This window comes from Melospiza georgiana, chromosome 5, assembly GCF_028018845.1.
Source record: "Melospiza georgiana isolate bMelGeo1 chromosome 5, bMelGeo1.pri, whole genome shotgun sequence".
NCBI lineage: Eukaryota > Metazoa > Chordata > Aves > Passeriformes > Passerellidae > Melospiza > Melospiza georgiana.
Genome location: NC_080434.1, coordinates 57,149,850 through 57,167,469, shown reverse-complemented (window position 1 = coordinate 57,167,469; position 17,620 = coordinate 57,149,850). Strand labels below are relative to the sequence as shown.

Here is a 17,620-nt window from a genome sequence, read left to right as displayed (position 1 = left end):
AAAACAAAAACAAACCCTGCATTTTATCATATCTGTTCAAACAAAAAAAATTTAATGACTGTTCTTTTCCTACCATGTATGCCTGGTCCAGAGCTTGCTTCCTGTAGTCGAGTTCTTCCTCTAAATAACCCTTCTGTTTACTGAACAGGTCCTGAGCAATAATAAAAACAAGGGAGTGTTTGTTCTTTATCCTAATTCATGAAGAATCATAAATGCCATCATTTTTATGCAAGCTTTCCACTTGGAAGCAAAAGAAAACCCATAGCAAATGACCACATTCATCCTAAGGATATTTGGAATATCAAATATTGGCATTAGCACTTCAAATCTGTGTATCATATTAACAAGCTGTACCTAGAAAGCATTGACCTCTACACCAGTGCACAAACCTGTCTGGACCTGACAGACGTGCAGCAAAAGGTGAGTGGGGATGTACATGCATGTGGTCCAATAGCTTACACAGGGCCAAGGGAGGGAAAAGAGAAACTCAGGAGAAGGCACTTTATGAAAATATCCCATGGAAATATTACCCTTAAGGAAATCATGGGGCAAGCCCTAATTGCTGTTATCTGATGTGTTTTTCTAGGGAGGAAACCTGAGCATGCAGGGTTATCCACAGGTGGATTCTGCAGCACCATCCTGTGATGTGTTACTGAAGCTGAAGTAACAACTCAGTCCTCAGCTTGTACAGGCAGGAGGCCAAACTGAAACAGGTGAAGTGATGCCCAGAGAGGTTGAGTGAGTAGCTGAAGAGCTGAAGAAGTTTTCAAGATACCTAAGATTTACAGGGATTGTTTACTTTTGTTCTTAAAAATCAAACTCCCCAACTTTCACAGCTTATATATTTATATATATTATATATAAACCCCATAGACTGGGGTTTCAGGGGAACTCAGTATCCAAAAAATGTTTCAAGCAAGTTGTGGACATTGAAATGGTTGCCTGATTAGACAAGCCTTTAGAGTGTTTTGATTCATAGAATCATAGAATGGTTTGGGTTGGAAGGGACCTCAAAGATCATCTTGATCCACCCCCCTGCCATGGGCAGGGACACCTTCCTCTAGACCAGGTTTGATGATAGCAAGTAAAATATCAAAGAGTTACTTAATTTTATTAGCTTTTCCTTCAAAGCAGGTTTTCACACTCAAAAGAATTAGTAATAGAACAAAAAGCAGAACAGCCCTTTGACTGAATTTAATATTTTCTATCATTCTTTTTTCTAATCAACAAACATTTGCATTTCCTCCACATATAGAATAAATGCCAAATTAAATACATAGGGTTCTTAAGATGACTAATTGCAGCTTTTATTAACAGTATTAAAAAATTCAAATATTGTTGCTCTGGTTAGTTTTATTGGACATGGGATTGCCTCAAAGTCACTTGGCCAAATTTTGCTATCAGACATAAATGTGGACTTCTGACAACTTTTCTGTCAGTTTCCAGTGGTAACAGTAGCAACATACAGGACCAGTATTAGAGGATTCAGAGGAACAAGGTGCCATTTGTTCTCTGTATAAAAAGTAGAATGTTTACTATTAATTTATTTTGTAAACTTGGAATTCTTTTTATTAACTATTAATTAATATTCAAGGCAAACCCAAAGTAATAGTCAGGGCTTGGTCTTGGGGCTGGACTTTGATTGGAAACAGAGGGGCATCTATTGCCATGATAGCCATTTTATAATTTTCTGCTCCAGCATATTCTAAAGATGCTCCTGGTCCTGAGAGGAAAGGGCCTCCAACAAGTCCTGTAGCACATATTTTTCAGCCGTTATTGGGCATCTCCAGAACTCTGAGTTCAGAACTCTGGAGAATGTGATATGGTATTAGACACCACATTTATGCAACTGAATGCCACCATGGTTACCCAGGTGCTCCTTTTTTGACATGGAAGAATTACAGCAACTGCAAGGCTGTTGTACAGGATGAAACACCACCAAGGACTGTCCTGGGAGCGCACAGCAAAGGACAGGCCTGCTCCTGACTTTCTTACAAGTGTCTGACACCACAGAGGTAGATTCCCTTGTCTGAGACTATAAAATGGGTCAGAGCTACCACCAGAGCTCAGAATAGCAATGCAGCTGCCATGGTCATGTTACTGCTCAAAAGTGAAAGCAAAGGCTGCCCACAGAAAACCAGAGGGAAGGAAACAAGAATAGGACCTCAAACCCTTAACATGGGTTTCAAGGACAACTACACCAGTGCTCAGTCTTTCTAAAAGTATCATGCTAGAATATAATTTTTCAACTCATTGAGTCAATTGAGTCAATCACATTCTCAGATTGCTGTACTAAACAAATAGATGCAAGGGCTATCCATGGTAAGACTTGAAAACATCACAGATAATAAGGGGAAGGTAATATATCAAGTTACAAACTCTCTATTTTTTCCATTTTTCTTTACAAAAGAATCTTGTATTTGTGGCCACTTTCCCATCCCCGAGCCTTTGTATTTTTCCATAACAAGACTTAAAAAATAAAGAAATACTAAATGTGGTAAGTTTCTTATCTGTGTTAAAGTACAATCAGTATGACAGGTTAAACTCAACAGAGAACACAGTCTGAGCACTTCTATTTTTGTTTGTGGTTCAAACACACAATTCTTCAGTGGTCCTGGGCAAATCACTTAACCTCCCTGTCTCATTGTCCCATTCTTTAGGATGAATGCAGTGCTGCTTATTTATCTACCTGTAAAAGGTGTGGTGAGGATTAATCAGTGTTTGGATTGCCATTTGAAGATGTGAAGCACAGCATGCATGGTAAACCAATAAAACCAAACACTCCTTCTAAAACTGTTCAACATATGGAAAAATAAGGTCAGTTCGTTCTTTAAGACAGAACTGCTTTTTGAGAAAACATTCTGTCTTTAGGCATGAAGGCCATGGGGCAAGAAAGGTCACCTGGAGTAAGAGGTCTTGACAGCTTGTCCAGAAGCTGAGTACAAGAGAGCAAAGAAATACCCTCGCCAATTCTACTAGCATGACCCCAACACTAAAAACATGATACTGCTGCCTGACAAATTAATATACAAAGAAAGCACAGAGACAATTTCACACTGGTTAATGTGCTCTCCAGTTATGCCTTTGTGCCCTAATTCATATATATTTTTGCTATTTTTGTTCTATATAGATTTGAAAATTCTCTCTCAACCCAAAGAATACAAGGAATAGATTGTTCTAGAAACCACTTGCCTATTTTACCATGAAGCAATCTCTGTCAAGCAGAGAAAGGCAGCAAACCTGCCTGGGATGAAATATATGCACAATACCTTACATGAACTTTAGCTAAATGAATTTTTAGCTATTGTTTCTTACCTTCTCATTCTCCAGGTCTAACATCTTCTGTGTCAGTGCAGCTTCTGTCCCCTCTATCTGTTTCAACCACTACAGCAGTGTGAAGAGAAAAAAAAAAAAAAAAAAGAAAATGAACAGAGATTATGAAAAAGGTTCTACCAAACATTTTTCAAGTTTGTTGCCAGCACTTCCAGGCATATACTCTTCCCATGCTATCTGATCACTCTGGAGACACACATGAATAAACAGGTTGTGGAACACGGGCAGAATGGAGGACTGCAGAGACACACTAAAGACTCACAAGTGGAGGTTGCTTTCCTACAGAAAATAAAATAGGGTTTTCCCCTGTAAAGTTCAAGAAACAAAATAGATTTGGGGCAAGAATGCAAAATCAACCTGGTTGTTTCTTACTCAAATGCTTGTTGGCCTGATTTGTGAAACCATCATCTCACTTCAGGCCTCCAGTCCTTCATTTTTCCAGACGGCAATTAAAAAAAGACAAGGTGGAAAACTCAACACTTAATTCTGCACAGTTTGCTGCACTCTTTGTGGGAAAAGGCTGACTTGCAAAACATTGGTAATGTAGAGGGAAAAATAAAACAGACAGACATTTGGAAACTCTTGTCATTGCTACTAGGAATCCCTTGCCATTATGGGAACATTCAAAACAATCAGAACAAAAAACAGCCATTGCATTCCAAAGGTAAAAATTACACATCATAATAGCTAAATGCATGAATACAAGGTTCTTGCTTAATTAATAACTGTCACCAGGATTATGTTAATATTTCCATTTAAGTTTATTGGAATGGATGGAAATGGTCAGTTCTGAATTATTTAATTTAATTCCCCTACTGGTCTTCAATAAGGACCCATGATTAGCTTACAGAGAGCAGATTTGCCACTGATAATTCTTGCTTTCCTCAACTGCCTTGTTTACTAACACTGGACTACTCATATCTGCTTTAAGTCTTTTGGTAACCTTTGCACATCAACTCTTTTAATTTAGTGCTTTGCTGAATTCATTAGGCCTCAGTCTCAAAGGAATTAATGACATATTAGCTTTTTTTACCCAAGATTTGCACAGAAAATTTCAATATAAGTTTACAAGTTATGAAATGTGAATTCATTACTTCATCCTTTTGAACTTTCCACTATTTAAGAGACTGATGGAAGAATGAAAATGTGTTTTATCTGCTTAGCAGGTTAGCTTTCTACAGAAAAAAAAAAATTAACAGGAACACCATATTCCCCAGAGATTCTATTTTCACCATATTTGTTTTCTTCATTTCAAAGGTGACAAGCTGAAGATGTTCCTAAGGAAAGCCTCACCATGGATATTCAAGCATTCTGAACCTTTGAAATCAATGGAAATAGGAAATCCTGAGCATCTCTCACAGCTACCCTCAATCAAGTGAAGGGCTATTTGCAAAAGTTAGAGGTCTAATTTTTTTTAAGGTATGCAAATTATATGCAAAATGAAATGTTGATTCTGAACGTTCTATGCCTGTTACCCTTTCATAAACCATGGGGCACAGGAGACACAAACAGTATTTTTGGGAGTCTATGTCTTAGCCTTTTATAGTGGGGTTCTTCTCCTTTCATTTTTTGGATATAAAGTGCTAAATTTCCTTTTCTTTTAATGCCACAGCACAGTGAAAAAACATAGGGATTTTAGCCCTTTCCCCATTTTTATTTTGCTTATAGCAATTACTCATTTAAATTAATGATTATTAAATTACCTAATGTAGATTATTTACTTTAAGGTATTTAGATAAGTAGATTATCAAAATTATATCAATTAAGGCAATTATTAAAATTGCTCAAATTTTAATTTAAAATATCTGATTCTGAATTTAACAATACATCGGGAAAGATTTAATGGAAACATATGAAAAGGATGCACAGAGCTTCTTCAGAGAAATATGCAGTCTTTCTTAGTTCTAAATGCCACCCTTTTCATATACAGGTTATATTCCCTGGAAGTAAAGAACTAGCCATACAGAAATGAGAGACCTGACTGTCTTGTGCAAACTACTTTTTGTCTATGTCCATTAATTTGCAGAGGAGAGGACCAATGACTACTCTGAGCTCTTTCCATCACCCACAGGAATGAGCCCAGAAGGGACCATGGGCACCTCACCTGTAAAGAGGGCACTTTACACCTGCTCTCAGAGCAATGAGGACACAGCACTGCTGGGAATGGAGTCTCTTCTGTTAAGTGGATTTTTAGTACTTTATGCTAAGGGAATATCTCCAAAACATGTTTTTATTTTTAAACTGGGTTTCTTTCCTAAGTTTGGCTTTGCCTCAAGACAATCCCAACCTTCATGTAAGGATGAACACATGCTCCAATCCAGATGACCTGAACAGAAAAGCCATGCTTCCCTGGCAATGTTATGAGGTATCTTACAAGACATGGCCACTTTTTAGCAGAGAAAAATATTTACTGAATTCTACCTTTTCACAGAGGGAAAGCACAGTCCCAGCTTGGATTATTGCAACCTGCTCTTCATTTCTCAAATTCTAAAATACAAAAAGATACACTTTAAATTGAATTAAAAATTCATTCTTTAACATGAGCAGTAAGTTTTAACCATACTTCAAAAAGTAAATCAGTTATAACATTTAGAATTATAGACATGACCAAAATGGATCTCATGACTGAAAGTATTGAAAATTAAACCAAGGGTGCTTAGTTCCACTCTATTTCAGCATACCAGCCCCACAACACTTTTTCAACAGATCATTCAATGAAACAGATCATTCCATTAAAATTAAGTGCTTTCAGTCAGGGATTTTGCAATTTTTTGCCTGTTTTTGCCAGTTCACTGGACTAAGCCTTGCAGCAAGTGAATCTCACCTTCATGCACTTCAGACTTCCAATTGAAGAAAACAATGAAAAGAGTAAGTGCCATAGAAATCTCCACAGGACTTGCAACATAACATGCCAATCTAGAACTTAAAACTAGTATTAAAAAGACCTCGATCATGCCAATCTAGAACTTAAAACTAGTATTAAAAAGACCTCGATCTGTTAAATCTAGCTATAAACTGGACTCAGCTCCCTGGATGTTTGTGCCCCAAATGTGTGACTAAGATTTCATACTGTACTTAGCAATAAAGAGGGAAAAGGGGAGACAGTTTTCCTTGCCTTTCTCCCAGAAAATCCACTCCTAGCAGTGACAGCCTTCACAGCAGAAGGTGCTACTACAACTACTCAAGTGGGATAATTCGCAGCTTGGTCTGGCTTTGACTTCTGTTTTGCATCTTTTCACTTTGCCTATTACAGTGCTTATTTTCTGTATCATTTGGTAAAGACCAAATCCTACCTTGAAAAAATACTCTTTTCACTACCTTCGGTTTAACTAAAAAAATTCATGCAAAAGCCATTCCTAACCATTCATATTCTTCATACAAACACAGGCATATAAAAATCACCCTGTGCACTGTCTTGGATGTTAGTATCTGCTCTGGGGAAAAAAAACCTTTAAATTAACCATGGAACTGGAAATACATTTAAAAGTAAAAAAGTGTTACCCCATTATCTCCAAGAATATCTAGCTTCTTCATAAGTTCAGATATGTTCACGTCCTGAAAAAGATGTTTGACACTTATTTTTTATGAAGTAGGTGAGAAACAGTTTTTATATGCTACATTTTATGTACCCCTTATTCTCTTCTGTGTGTGAAAAGACTTCAAATGTAAATAAGTGAAACATAATTTTGCATCACAATTACAAAAGTAATTACTGGTACTTTAAGACAAAACCAAAAGTCACTCTCAATTATAATAAGCAACCTGGATGTCTGTGCATGAGGGCAGAATGTTCCTATATCATTCACACTTCTCATCCTGCTAATATATGTAGAGGAAAGATCAAAACTGACAAACAGGTTTAAAAGATGTAAAGAGAAAGGGCTTAAAAGACATTTTTTTGTTTGTTTAGAGCATCAGCCACATCAAGCTACAGAAGTTACAAGGACAGAGAGCATGGCATGAACAAGTAATTATTAAGAAGGTTTGCTTGGTGATTTGCTTTTTATTTTCTTTGTTAAAGAAAACCATAAAGTTTCAAATCAGCCTTACAGTGGCAGAAGGGAATGTGCACAGTGGGCAGAACATCCTCCTCCAAACAGCTTATCAGTTCACAATCATCTTTCTGATTAGAAAGCCACATTTCTCTGCCACTCAGCTCTCATATAATGAGCTGAACAGCCCATTCTTATTAAGGCTCAGCCACTGAAATAAAGAAAACTACTCCTCTGATTCAAAAAAGAGAGGAATAAATTCATGGAATCACATAATCATTGAATATGCTGAGCTGGAAGGGGTGCATTAGGATCACTGAGTCCAACTCCAGGCCCTATACATCATCATTCCCAAGAGTCACACCATGTGCCTGAGAGCATTGTCCTAACACTTCCTGAGCTCTGTCAGGCTGGAGCTGTGACCCCTTCCCTGGGGAGCTGTTCTAGTGTCCAACCACCCTCAGGGTAAAGAACCTTTTCCTGGTAAATTTCACATGATGTCTGTATTTCACACTGTGCCAGTGAAATACAGGATCCATTCCTAGGCCCCAGAACTCTATTTATAAACTTGTTGGGAAGAGTTATGGAACTGTTCAACTAGAGTTAATCACATTCTCCTGAACTATCCCAAGTTTGCTCTGCAAGTTAACCCATCCAAGTTAACATGGACCAGGGATCGCTTCCACTGACAGGCTGGAATGTGTGCTTGCTATTTGAAGGCAGGAAGCCTTGAGAGCATGGGAATGGACCAGTCCATTTTAGTCCAAAATGCTTAATACACATACATAAAGCAAAAGAGCCTTGTTAAGTGCTGCCACCATCAACTCTTACTCAGTGCTTACTAAAAGGCCAGCATGCCACAGGGCCATGTGCAGTTTTCAGGTTTTTCTATCCTGAGGTCCCCTCCATCTCTTCCAAAAAAACTTCAGGGGTGTTCCTGAATGTTACATGAGCTATTTAACTGTGCACATCATTAACTCTGGAATGGTGCAGATCCTAATACACTTGTGTTTGGGTGGATGTTAAAAACAAAACTATTGATTATGATCAGCATTGACAATGCTGAACAGAAACTTCTTTAGCCACTGAGTTGCACTAGTGCAAAGTGGAATTTACTTGCATCTATTGAGCCAGAAATAATCATCCTAATAATTTATTTCCATATGATGCATAAAGGAAGAATCAGAAACCAAATCGGATTTTGCATCATTCTGGAATCTACATTGATTCTGATGGCTAATAATTTTTAAAAGCACTGAAAAGAGATAAAAGGTCAACTATTACAGCCTGCCCATTTTAGGTCACCATCTTCCAGGTAAGCAAAATGAAAGGCAGATTGAAAAGAATCCACCTGTTAAAGCACATCGTAGATGACAATGGAAAAAAGGGAATTATGGATTCTGGTACACTGCTACAGCCAACATGTAGATTAGAACAACAGGTAAGCTAAAAGTGGATCTGGCTCTATTTGTAGGTGATATGCTAACTGATGATTCTTGGTGTGCTTTGGGAGATGAGAATCCAACCAAATCTATAGGTAAGAAGCAGATTTTAACTCTTTTCTTTCAGACTACTCAACTTCCTAAAAATATGCAGGGACAATTTCTGTTTACTTCCTTTAGAGATCATACTGTGCTCATTAAAGCACTGAATAGCAACAAGCCTCAGAAGAGGAGTTGTAAACACAACTAAAAATTCAACCATAAATCACCACTAAAAATTCAATCATAAATAGTGAGTGGCACAGAGATTATGCTTTAATTACTTTTAGAAAAGTTGCCCAGCCCTATTGTGTAACATAAGTGACAAATCTGAATTCAATCTTAAGTGAACCAGCATGCAAATCAAGTTGCAGAAATAGTCTGTTCATGGGAGAACAGGAGTGAAAAGAGCAATTCTTGCTGCCTTATATCAGAAGGTAATCAAGGGAGATCCTGACATTTATCTTGTTCTTGTTCTAAAAGAGTCCCACCTATCTGAATGAGTTCTGGGTCCGGCACTTCACGCTTCAAGGCCCTGGCCTTAGCAAATAACTTAAGAATATTAATTCAACAAATAAAATCCTTCACTAAATTGGGTGTAATAAGGACTGAATGTCATATTTCTGAACTCAGATGAAGACACTTAATATAATGAACCATGTACTGTAGCAAACCTGACAAGGAATCACTTCAACATCCACATTCTTCCCTAGACTAAATGTAAATTATCTTAATTGACCGGCCTTCAGTTTCACTGAGGAACTCCTGATATGATCAGATCATATTCTTATGAAACCGCTTCCCCAGATAAAAATGTCTTTTCCAATTTTTTTTTTTTTTCATTTTCTTCCCTGGTAAGTGTCAAACCACTTGTTTGGATATTAGACTGGTCATTCAAGAAAGGTTCCTAGCCATCCAACTGTTTCTGGTGTTTCTCTCATATACCTTTATTCCTTCCTGATGGCAGAACAGCTGAAGTGCACTTCCATTGTTTTCAGGGAAGGTGGTTATATGAAGATTAAATGCTGGTGACCTTCTCTCTCTCTCCTGAGGAAAGATTTGTTTAAGAACAACATTTGTGAATATACATTAACATTTATTCCCCACCTTTACAAAACATACTTGTACATTAAAAAGGCAGATCCCTGCTCTCATTCCAAATCTATTCTATTTCCTCTTACTTTTACCATATTTGAAGAATTTTGGCTAAATACAACCATAGTGTTAGCTGCCAGCTGATTCCATGCACACAGTTTCTGCAAAGCTACCTGACACTCCTCAGCTGCAGAACCCTTGCAACACAGGCCCTAATTGACTGGAGCCCTGAAATACTCTGCAGGTTTTTATGTGGATTATAACCTTATTTAACTCCTGTTTTCTTTCACAGAACAATAAAAAAAATAGAAAGAAAAATCTGCAGAAAACAAAATCAAACTCCATCATAAAATAGTATTATTGAATATTTTCTCACTAAAATTAAACCTGTGTGTCTGGTCCCTGTTTATTCTAAAGTCTACCTTCCTATTAGACCATTTAAAATCCCCATTCATATTCAGTCCAAAAGCAAAGATGTCAGAATATGTTGGAAGGCAGCACTATTCTACAGTTATGATGTTCTTTGTGACAAAACAAAAAAAATATAAGTTCCTGTCTATCTAAAGATATTTAGTATATCTAAAACTTAACTGGTCCATGTACATAACTTCCATTCCTTTCTTCAAAATATCAACCTATTATTTCTTCAGAAGGCAGATATAACATAACAAACAAGCAATTTTAAGCTAAACTAAATTTTCATGTGCCTGTGAAAAAATGACTGGACTGAAGGCTCTGGGCAACCAAGGCATTGGGTCTTACTCTGAATTCTCTCTGGCCATGAGAACATGAGCAAGAAACACCAGATTTCATCTCCATGTTACACATGTTACAAGGGGATGCTTTGGCAATATGAGCTTCATTTTCTCAGAGAGACCACTACTACAAATACTTCAGTTCCTAAGACCATCCATGTATTACGCCATTTCCTAAATCACAAATGAGGTGCTTTAATTGATATGGCAGGCAGGCTGCATCCATTCACTTAAACATGTTACAAAGCATGGCAAATCTTGTTCATTAATTAGGTTAAACCTAATTTGAAAGTACAGTGTAGACAGAAAAATCTCTGTACTCTATGCACGTTTCCTCCTCTGAAGCTTTTTAAAAATAATATTTACATCAACAGTCTATTTAACCCATTCTGATGGGCTTAAATAATGTCTTAGCTATAGTAAACCAAAGCCAGAACTTTAATTCCTATCCAAATTCAGTTATGATTTTGGATATTGTTAAAAATTCATCAGTTGCTATTGCATTCATCTCATCTAAACTTGCTTGCTTTAATTCATAAATAAATGATTGTGTTTTATGCTTTACCTAATTTCCGTCTGAAATAACTGCACTAAAAAATACTGTCCTGATCACCAGTAGAACTGATGGTTTTCCTAAAGCATTGCATTGTCAGTCACATTGGTACCTATGTGCTTGTCTACTAAGGAAAAAATCTTTTCTTGCAATCACACAAAAATACTTCCATTGTTATTCTGTGAAAGAATTTTTCCAAGCTTTGGCACATGACAAAGCCTTACATGACATACTGAGCTGTTTTTGATGTGATTCTTCCATGTGAAAAATACATTCATGAAGGATGTATTGAAGAATATTTGTTCGTTCCTTAAGAAATTTTTTTGACGATTTTACTTCTAAGAACCCTCACACTTTAGGAAGCAATTTCTAGTGCAACAGCCAAGTCAAATCCTAAATTGTTCTCTATTTTTCTTTACAGTCCTTCCATAAAATATAAAGATACCTATTAGAAAGCATATCTTCCTCTGAACATCTACTGAAATTCTAGTAACCTAAATTCATAATTTTGAATATAATGGGCTATGACACCATAACATATGGTTGATAAAGGATGAAAAAAAGATAAAGAAATGTCAGACAAAAAGAACATCCACATAACAGGGAGACATGACTTTTTCATCTTTATCAGAGAAGTTACACATGCCGAGGTTTTTGGTGAAACGTGCTGGGTGATAAAAATGGAGGAGTGACAATGACAGGTTTGTCAGAGAGTTTATTCTAAGCAGTGTTAAGAATGCTGGTGATCTTTGAAACTGAACAATGTGTCATCAGGCAATACAACCATGTGACAAGTGTGCATCACACACAGATATTTCAGTGTTGCTAAATTCCAAATAAGCCCAGTTTGGAAGGGGATGAATAAGAACCATTGCTTTCAGCTGTAACCACAGGCTACATGCTCAGTGCTAAAAACAAATAATTTTGCTTATTTCATTTATGCAAAGTATGGAATTTGTTTGGTATAGGCAACATATTAGTTTAACAGAAAGAAGTTATATTTCTGCTTTACTACTTTTATTTGGCATTGCCAGAGGTTTGGGGTTTTTTTCATTTTTCATTGACTGAAGCCAATTATTTCCAGTCCATGACCACTTTAAACCATGAGAAAATGGATTTAAGGTAAGAGGAATTCTTTGGAAGCTGCTATCAAAAAGTGTTCTTTTTAAGATAAATTTACTTCATATGAATGTTGTCAACATTAAATTAATGTAATTTAAAGGAATTCTACATTGATGTGATGGATGTGTCAGCTCTTTAGTCAGATCACTGCATGCAAGACGTGAGAAGGTGTGTTAATTTAATCAATGCCAGCCAAGGCTGTAGAATACATACCAGGTGATTTTACATGCAGGAAAGGAGCAGTTATGGAAATGAAACAAATAAAAAAGGCAAAATATTGCAAAACAAAATATTTTATTAGATGAAAACAAAACTATATGCAATTTATATTAGCTATATTACATCTTTATAAACATTAGTGAGCATTCTCTCCAAAACATATTAAGGCAGTGGCATCAATTTCATTATCCCAAGATACAACATTTAAAAAATAAATACCTAAGTGACTTCCCTTAAACATGCACCAGACATCAGTAATCTTTACAGGAATTTCAGCTTGGGTTCAAACATAATTTCTGCTCCATTTGAGAGTTTGCAACAGAGAGAATCTCTTACTTCAAGCTCTAGCACTCTGAATTCTAACAGCTCATTCTGGTCTTTTGCATCTTGCATTTCATTCTTCAGCTGGTGCTCTTCTTGTTCCATTCTGTAAATCTGTGAGACAAACACAACATGGTAACACCCTGTAAGCACTAGAAAAAATACTGCTTACAGTAGTAAGCAGGGGTTTAGACAAAATTGTTAATTATTTCCATTTTTCATTGTACATCAGGCTGTGTCATAGAGAAAAGAAAGTATTTTATCAGAAAGTATTTCTGAGAGTTGTCAGCAGAAAATGGTCAATGTTCTCTTGGAACATAGCATAAAAGTGATATGAATATTGTATCTAAATAAGCTAAGCAGTGCAAGTTTTCTTTTAAAATCCAGCAAATGAAACTGAATTACATTAACATTTGGGTAGGCTGTTCTCATTGTCTTTGCCTAATTAGACATCTAATTTTTTTAAGTATATGAAAGACAATAATGGTGTGGTTTTAATGACTACTTTTTAATTTGCCAGAATTTTGCCTTGGGGTACTAACAATGACAAAACAGAAATTCAATACTGGCTGTTAATTATGCCAACTAATAGCTTTGGCTGTCTAGTTTAACTGGGTGATTTTTTCCTTTGTACAAATCTAAACAGAAGTGTAACATCTAGCATAATGTACTTTAACATTTATAGTACCCACGTAAGTGTCCAAATAAATTAAACCTGTCTTTAACTACTTTTAATCATGATATTTTATTTGGTTATTGTATTTGTATTATATTAATATTAAGCTACCAATTAACAATATCAGTTATTTGTCTCCTAAGTTGACTAGCCAACTTTCCCACCACTATCAACAAAGAACAATGCAGATGCTCAGCTCTGAGTAGCTCAGAGAGTTAATATAATAAACCTTAAATCAATCAGTATTACTCAATGTGTGTAAAAACTATAAAAACATTGAAGGGAGCAGGGAATGTTGCTATTGGTCAGGAGAATAACAATCTTTGTGCATCTGTATATCTTATTGGACACTAGAAACCTCAGCCAGCTTGGGCTGCACTGGTGACTATCCATGTAATTCCACAATAAAAAACAGCTTTGATTCCTGAAGAATATAAAAAGCATGTTTGTACTTTAATCAGAGATTTTTACTTAAATTTCTGTTTCTGATGAGAAATAAAGCAACTTCATGCTGATTTTATAGTACTTAGTGCATTCAATTTCTTCTATGATAAAGGGCAGCAATGGTGAAAATATTCCCACATACCTTCTCTAGCAACTCCTGATTTGTTCTAATTAACAGCTGCTTTTCTTCTACCCATTTTGAATCCTGTGAGGGAAATACATATGTTTTGTTAAAGAAGAAAAATGAATGCCTCCAGTAATTAGATTTCAGACGTCATTTTATATTCAAGTATAAAACGGTCACACACTGAACAATAAAGCCATCATAAATGTTTCAAGGATGTACAGCATTTTATAACAGTGAAAATTAAAGTTCTTTCCTGTAGCAGTCTTTTGTTTCCTAGCATGTTTCAGCTAGCATGTACTTTAAAATCTTTACATGTAGCAATTGTGGGTTACCACAGTTATATGCTTTGCGTTCTTTTAAAATAATTTATTTACTCAGCTGAACTCAAAACTATTGCTTTCCATTGCAAAGGTTTGGAAGCTTTCTTGCAAAATAATCCCATTTTAAGTAGTGCAATAAAAATAAAAAGGGAGAAAGGGATGAAAATTATTTTACTAACCCAAATGACCAAAAAGAAGCTTCAGCAATATGAAGTTAATTACCCTCTGCTAAAAATCTGAGAATCTGGCTAATACACACTGTTTGTGACAAGAAATTCAATGCTGTGGAGGAAGGGAAGTGATGCAAGACATTGTATACTCCATTTAGAAACTGTATTTTCAATTAATCACTTGTTCCAAAACACATCTTTCCTTTTAGGTTTTCCCATGGCTACAAAAGGCCTCATCAAATATCCCTTTAAAGAGCCAAGCTACAAAAACTTATGGCCAGCCATTCAGATTTAATGGATTATAACAGCCAAATTTGTTCTTGTTTTTCCTACAGAGAAATCTATTTACATAACCTTTCTTATGCTGTTCTAAAAGGTCTATTAAAACAATATCCAACACTTAATATGCCATACTAATTCTAGATCAAATTATCTTCTAGGTTCAAGGGATGATTTATTTAAAATCTAAATGCCTTTACTAAAGTATTAAGGACAATGAATTATTTTTCAGGAAGATATTTGCACACTGATGTTGCATAAGGAATCAATGACATCTGGATATCCCAGCCCATCAAATATCCTTGAAATGTCAATCTAAAATATTATGATATTATATTGAGTCCAATTAGTATTTTTTAAAACATTTTAGTTTTTCTACTTACTGTCTGCTACAATTTCACGTTGTACTGTTCTCTCTACCTTTTTCCATTCATGCACAAAAATGCATTTCATGTAATAAACAAGCTCTTCATGGTTGTGATGTTATAAGAATAACATACTAAAATGAGTACTGAGAGGCATTACACTTGTCAAGAATTTTTGAGGCAAGTGAAAGAAATGCTGAAAATAAAATCTGCTATCTGGTTTAGTATTTAACTAGCATTTTACTAAGGTCAAGGAATGAAGAGTTGCATGCACAGACTTAGGGTGGACATCCCAATGCATGGATATGGTAAACATACCCACATGGTAAGGTTCAACAGCTACATCACACTGCAGCTTCAACTGCTTCAGTTCACAGAGGTAGAAAAAACAAAACAATCTGCTCTATTGATAACGAATTTCTGCATCTTTCTTGATGGAGTCCAACTACACTTCCTGAGAAAACCTGAACTCCAGCAGAACTGCATTTACACACCAGACCATTGACACAGTTGAGGATTCATGCATCTGGCATATTGCATATTCCAATAATTTTAGATGTATTATTTGCCTCTATTTAAATATATTTAATATTAGTTAAATATATTTAATATTATTTAAATATTTGCCATTATATGTTTTAGGATTTCTTAACTTAATATAAAATTTCTCATGCATGCACCTCAATGTACCATGCAGAAATGGATGATGAGTTTTGTGTTACTTCTGGGGGAATACTGACAGGTCCAGCCAGAAGGGAGATTAACAAAAGCCACTGACAGTTACTTTGAAATTCCACATAAGTTGTTACAAACCAAGCTTCACATAATTTTTTATCAATAAGCTTCTAATCTCATGCTCTGAAATAGACTTCAGGAAATTTTCTGGAATAATACACTTGGATCTTTTGATTCATTATTTTGTTTACAAACACACTTCAGGGGCTAGCTCCCAGAATGAGCATTCCACAATTATTATTAAATCATCATCACTACCATGACATCTAAATGACAAAGTATTAATAAAAGAATTTTTTAAAAAATCACATAGTGCACAAAGAATTCAGTTTATCATACAACCATTTATTTTGTTGACTGTAAATACTAACAGCTCAGGAGAACCAAGCAGGTGCTAGAGCTCCCAGGAAGACATTGTGATCCCCTCTGAGGAAAGCTAACGCTCAGTGTACAAACGAGCCCACTACAAACAACATCATAGTGCTCCTTGTCACATCCCTGTTCACCCTCTCAGGATTACTAAAATACAAAGTGGAAAATTTGGTTCTGAATTTCAAAGTAGTAATTGACTAAATTCTAATTTCCAGATATTTTTGACATAACACTTCTGTGATTTTTCTGCAAGAGAAACTCCTTACATGGGTATCCAAATTCATTTATCTTGTTTACATACACAGTACTTACATTATACACTGTACAGACAACTATCTTGTTAATGTTTTCAACTACACAGCAGTTTGCCCACAACATCTTTCTTATCAACAAACCAAAATAGCAGCAGTAGATGCTTGGGAGGTCTTTGGTTTCATTTATTCTTCCAGAAGTTCAGTGGGCCATCATTTTTAGATTGATAACATATTCTCAGTTTTTAGTAATATTGTATTTACATGAAATTCACTCAGCAAATTGCAATTTGTGTGGAAGCTAGCATAAATTATTTTGTCCTTAATTTGAATATGGTCCCCAAACCTTTGCATTGATACAGAATCTTTCAGAAAATTTTAATTTCAAAGAATAAACCACAAAAATAGTGTTATCATTCATTTGGCATTATATGTAAGTTGTGTCAACTGCTGCAGGATCATCAGTCTTTGAAATGTATATCTACAGCTAGCTCTATCTTATTACTATAAGCTACCTGCAAACTTAAATTCTTGTTTCAAACAATAAAGCATAAAATAACATCTCCCCAATTTCTACTGTGTGTTCTAGCAGTCACACAACTGAACGACTTGCAAATGCATGCTCATAACTCTTAATCAGACTTCCCGAGGGCCCTAGACAATATTAAATATGCATCAGTAGACACATCTTTGATGAGTATTTACATATATTATATATACTGAAGCACAGGGCCTGATTTTACTTTGTGTGATGGTTTGGGAATGTGAAAGCAGCTGGGCCCTCTGAGATTTTAAACCCAGGAGAGTAACACCTCAAGTGGCTCCCATTAACCTGACAGGCTCAGTGTTCATCTCTCTAGTGTGCTTAGAAGCTGGGGTTTTAAAAAATTTTTCTTTGGTACACACCAAAAATATTCTCCAGTAGAAATACAGAATATTTATGTTATTAGAGTTTATAACAAATACTAACAAAATTGAAAAGAGGAGAAAGCCCTTCACCAAATGACAAG

The 17,620-nt window shown here is 35.8% G+C and overlaps 1 protein-coding gene across 6 annotated transcripts in view; it reads right to left on the bottom strand.

Moving 5' to 3' along the window:
* The window catches only part of JAKMIP1 (janus kinase and microtubule interacting protein 1), a 226,327-nt gene that overhangs the window by 107,350 nt on the left and 101,357 nt on the right, over positions 1–17,620 (bottom strand). For 5 of the 6 annotated variants that reach the window (XM_058025246.1, XM_058025243.1, XM_058025249.1 and 2 more), the window contains 7 exons: positions 14,134–14,196; positions 12,887–12,985; positions 9,752–9,853; positions 6,835–6,888; positions 5,755–5,820; positions 3,316–3,384; positions 74–151 (listed from right to left, as the gene is read on the bottom strand). In XM_058025246.1, coding sequence (XP_057881229.1) covers positions 74–151; positions 3,316–3,384; positions 5,755–5,820; positions 6,835–6,888; positions 9,752–9,853; positions 12,887–12,985; positions 14,134–14,196 — 531 coding nt within the window. The remainder of the gene's footprint in view (positions 1–73; positions 152–3,315; positions 3,385–5,754; positions 5,821–6,834; positions 6,889–9,751; positions 9,854–12,886; positions 12,986–14,133; positions 14,197–17,620) is intronic. The other variant, XM_058025248.1, reaches the window with a different exon arrangement.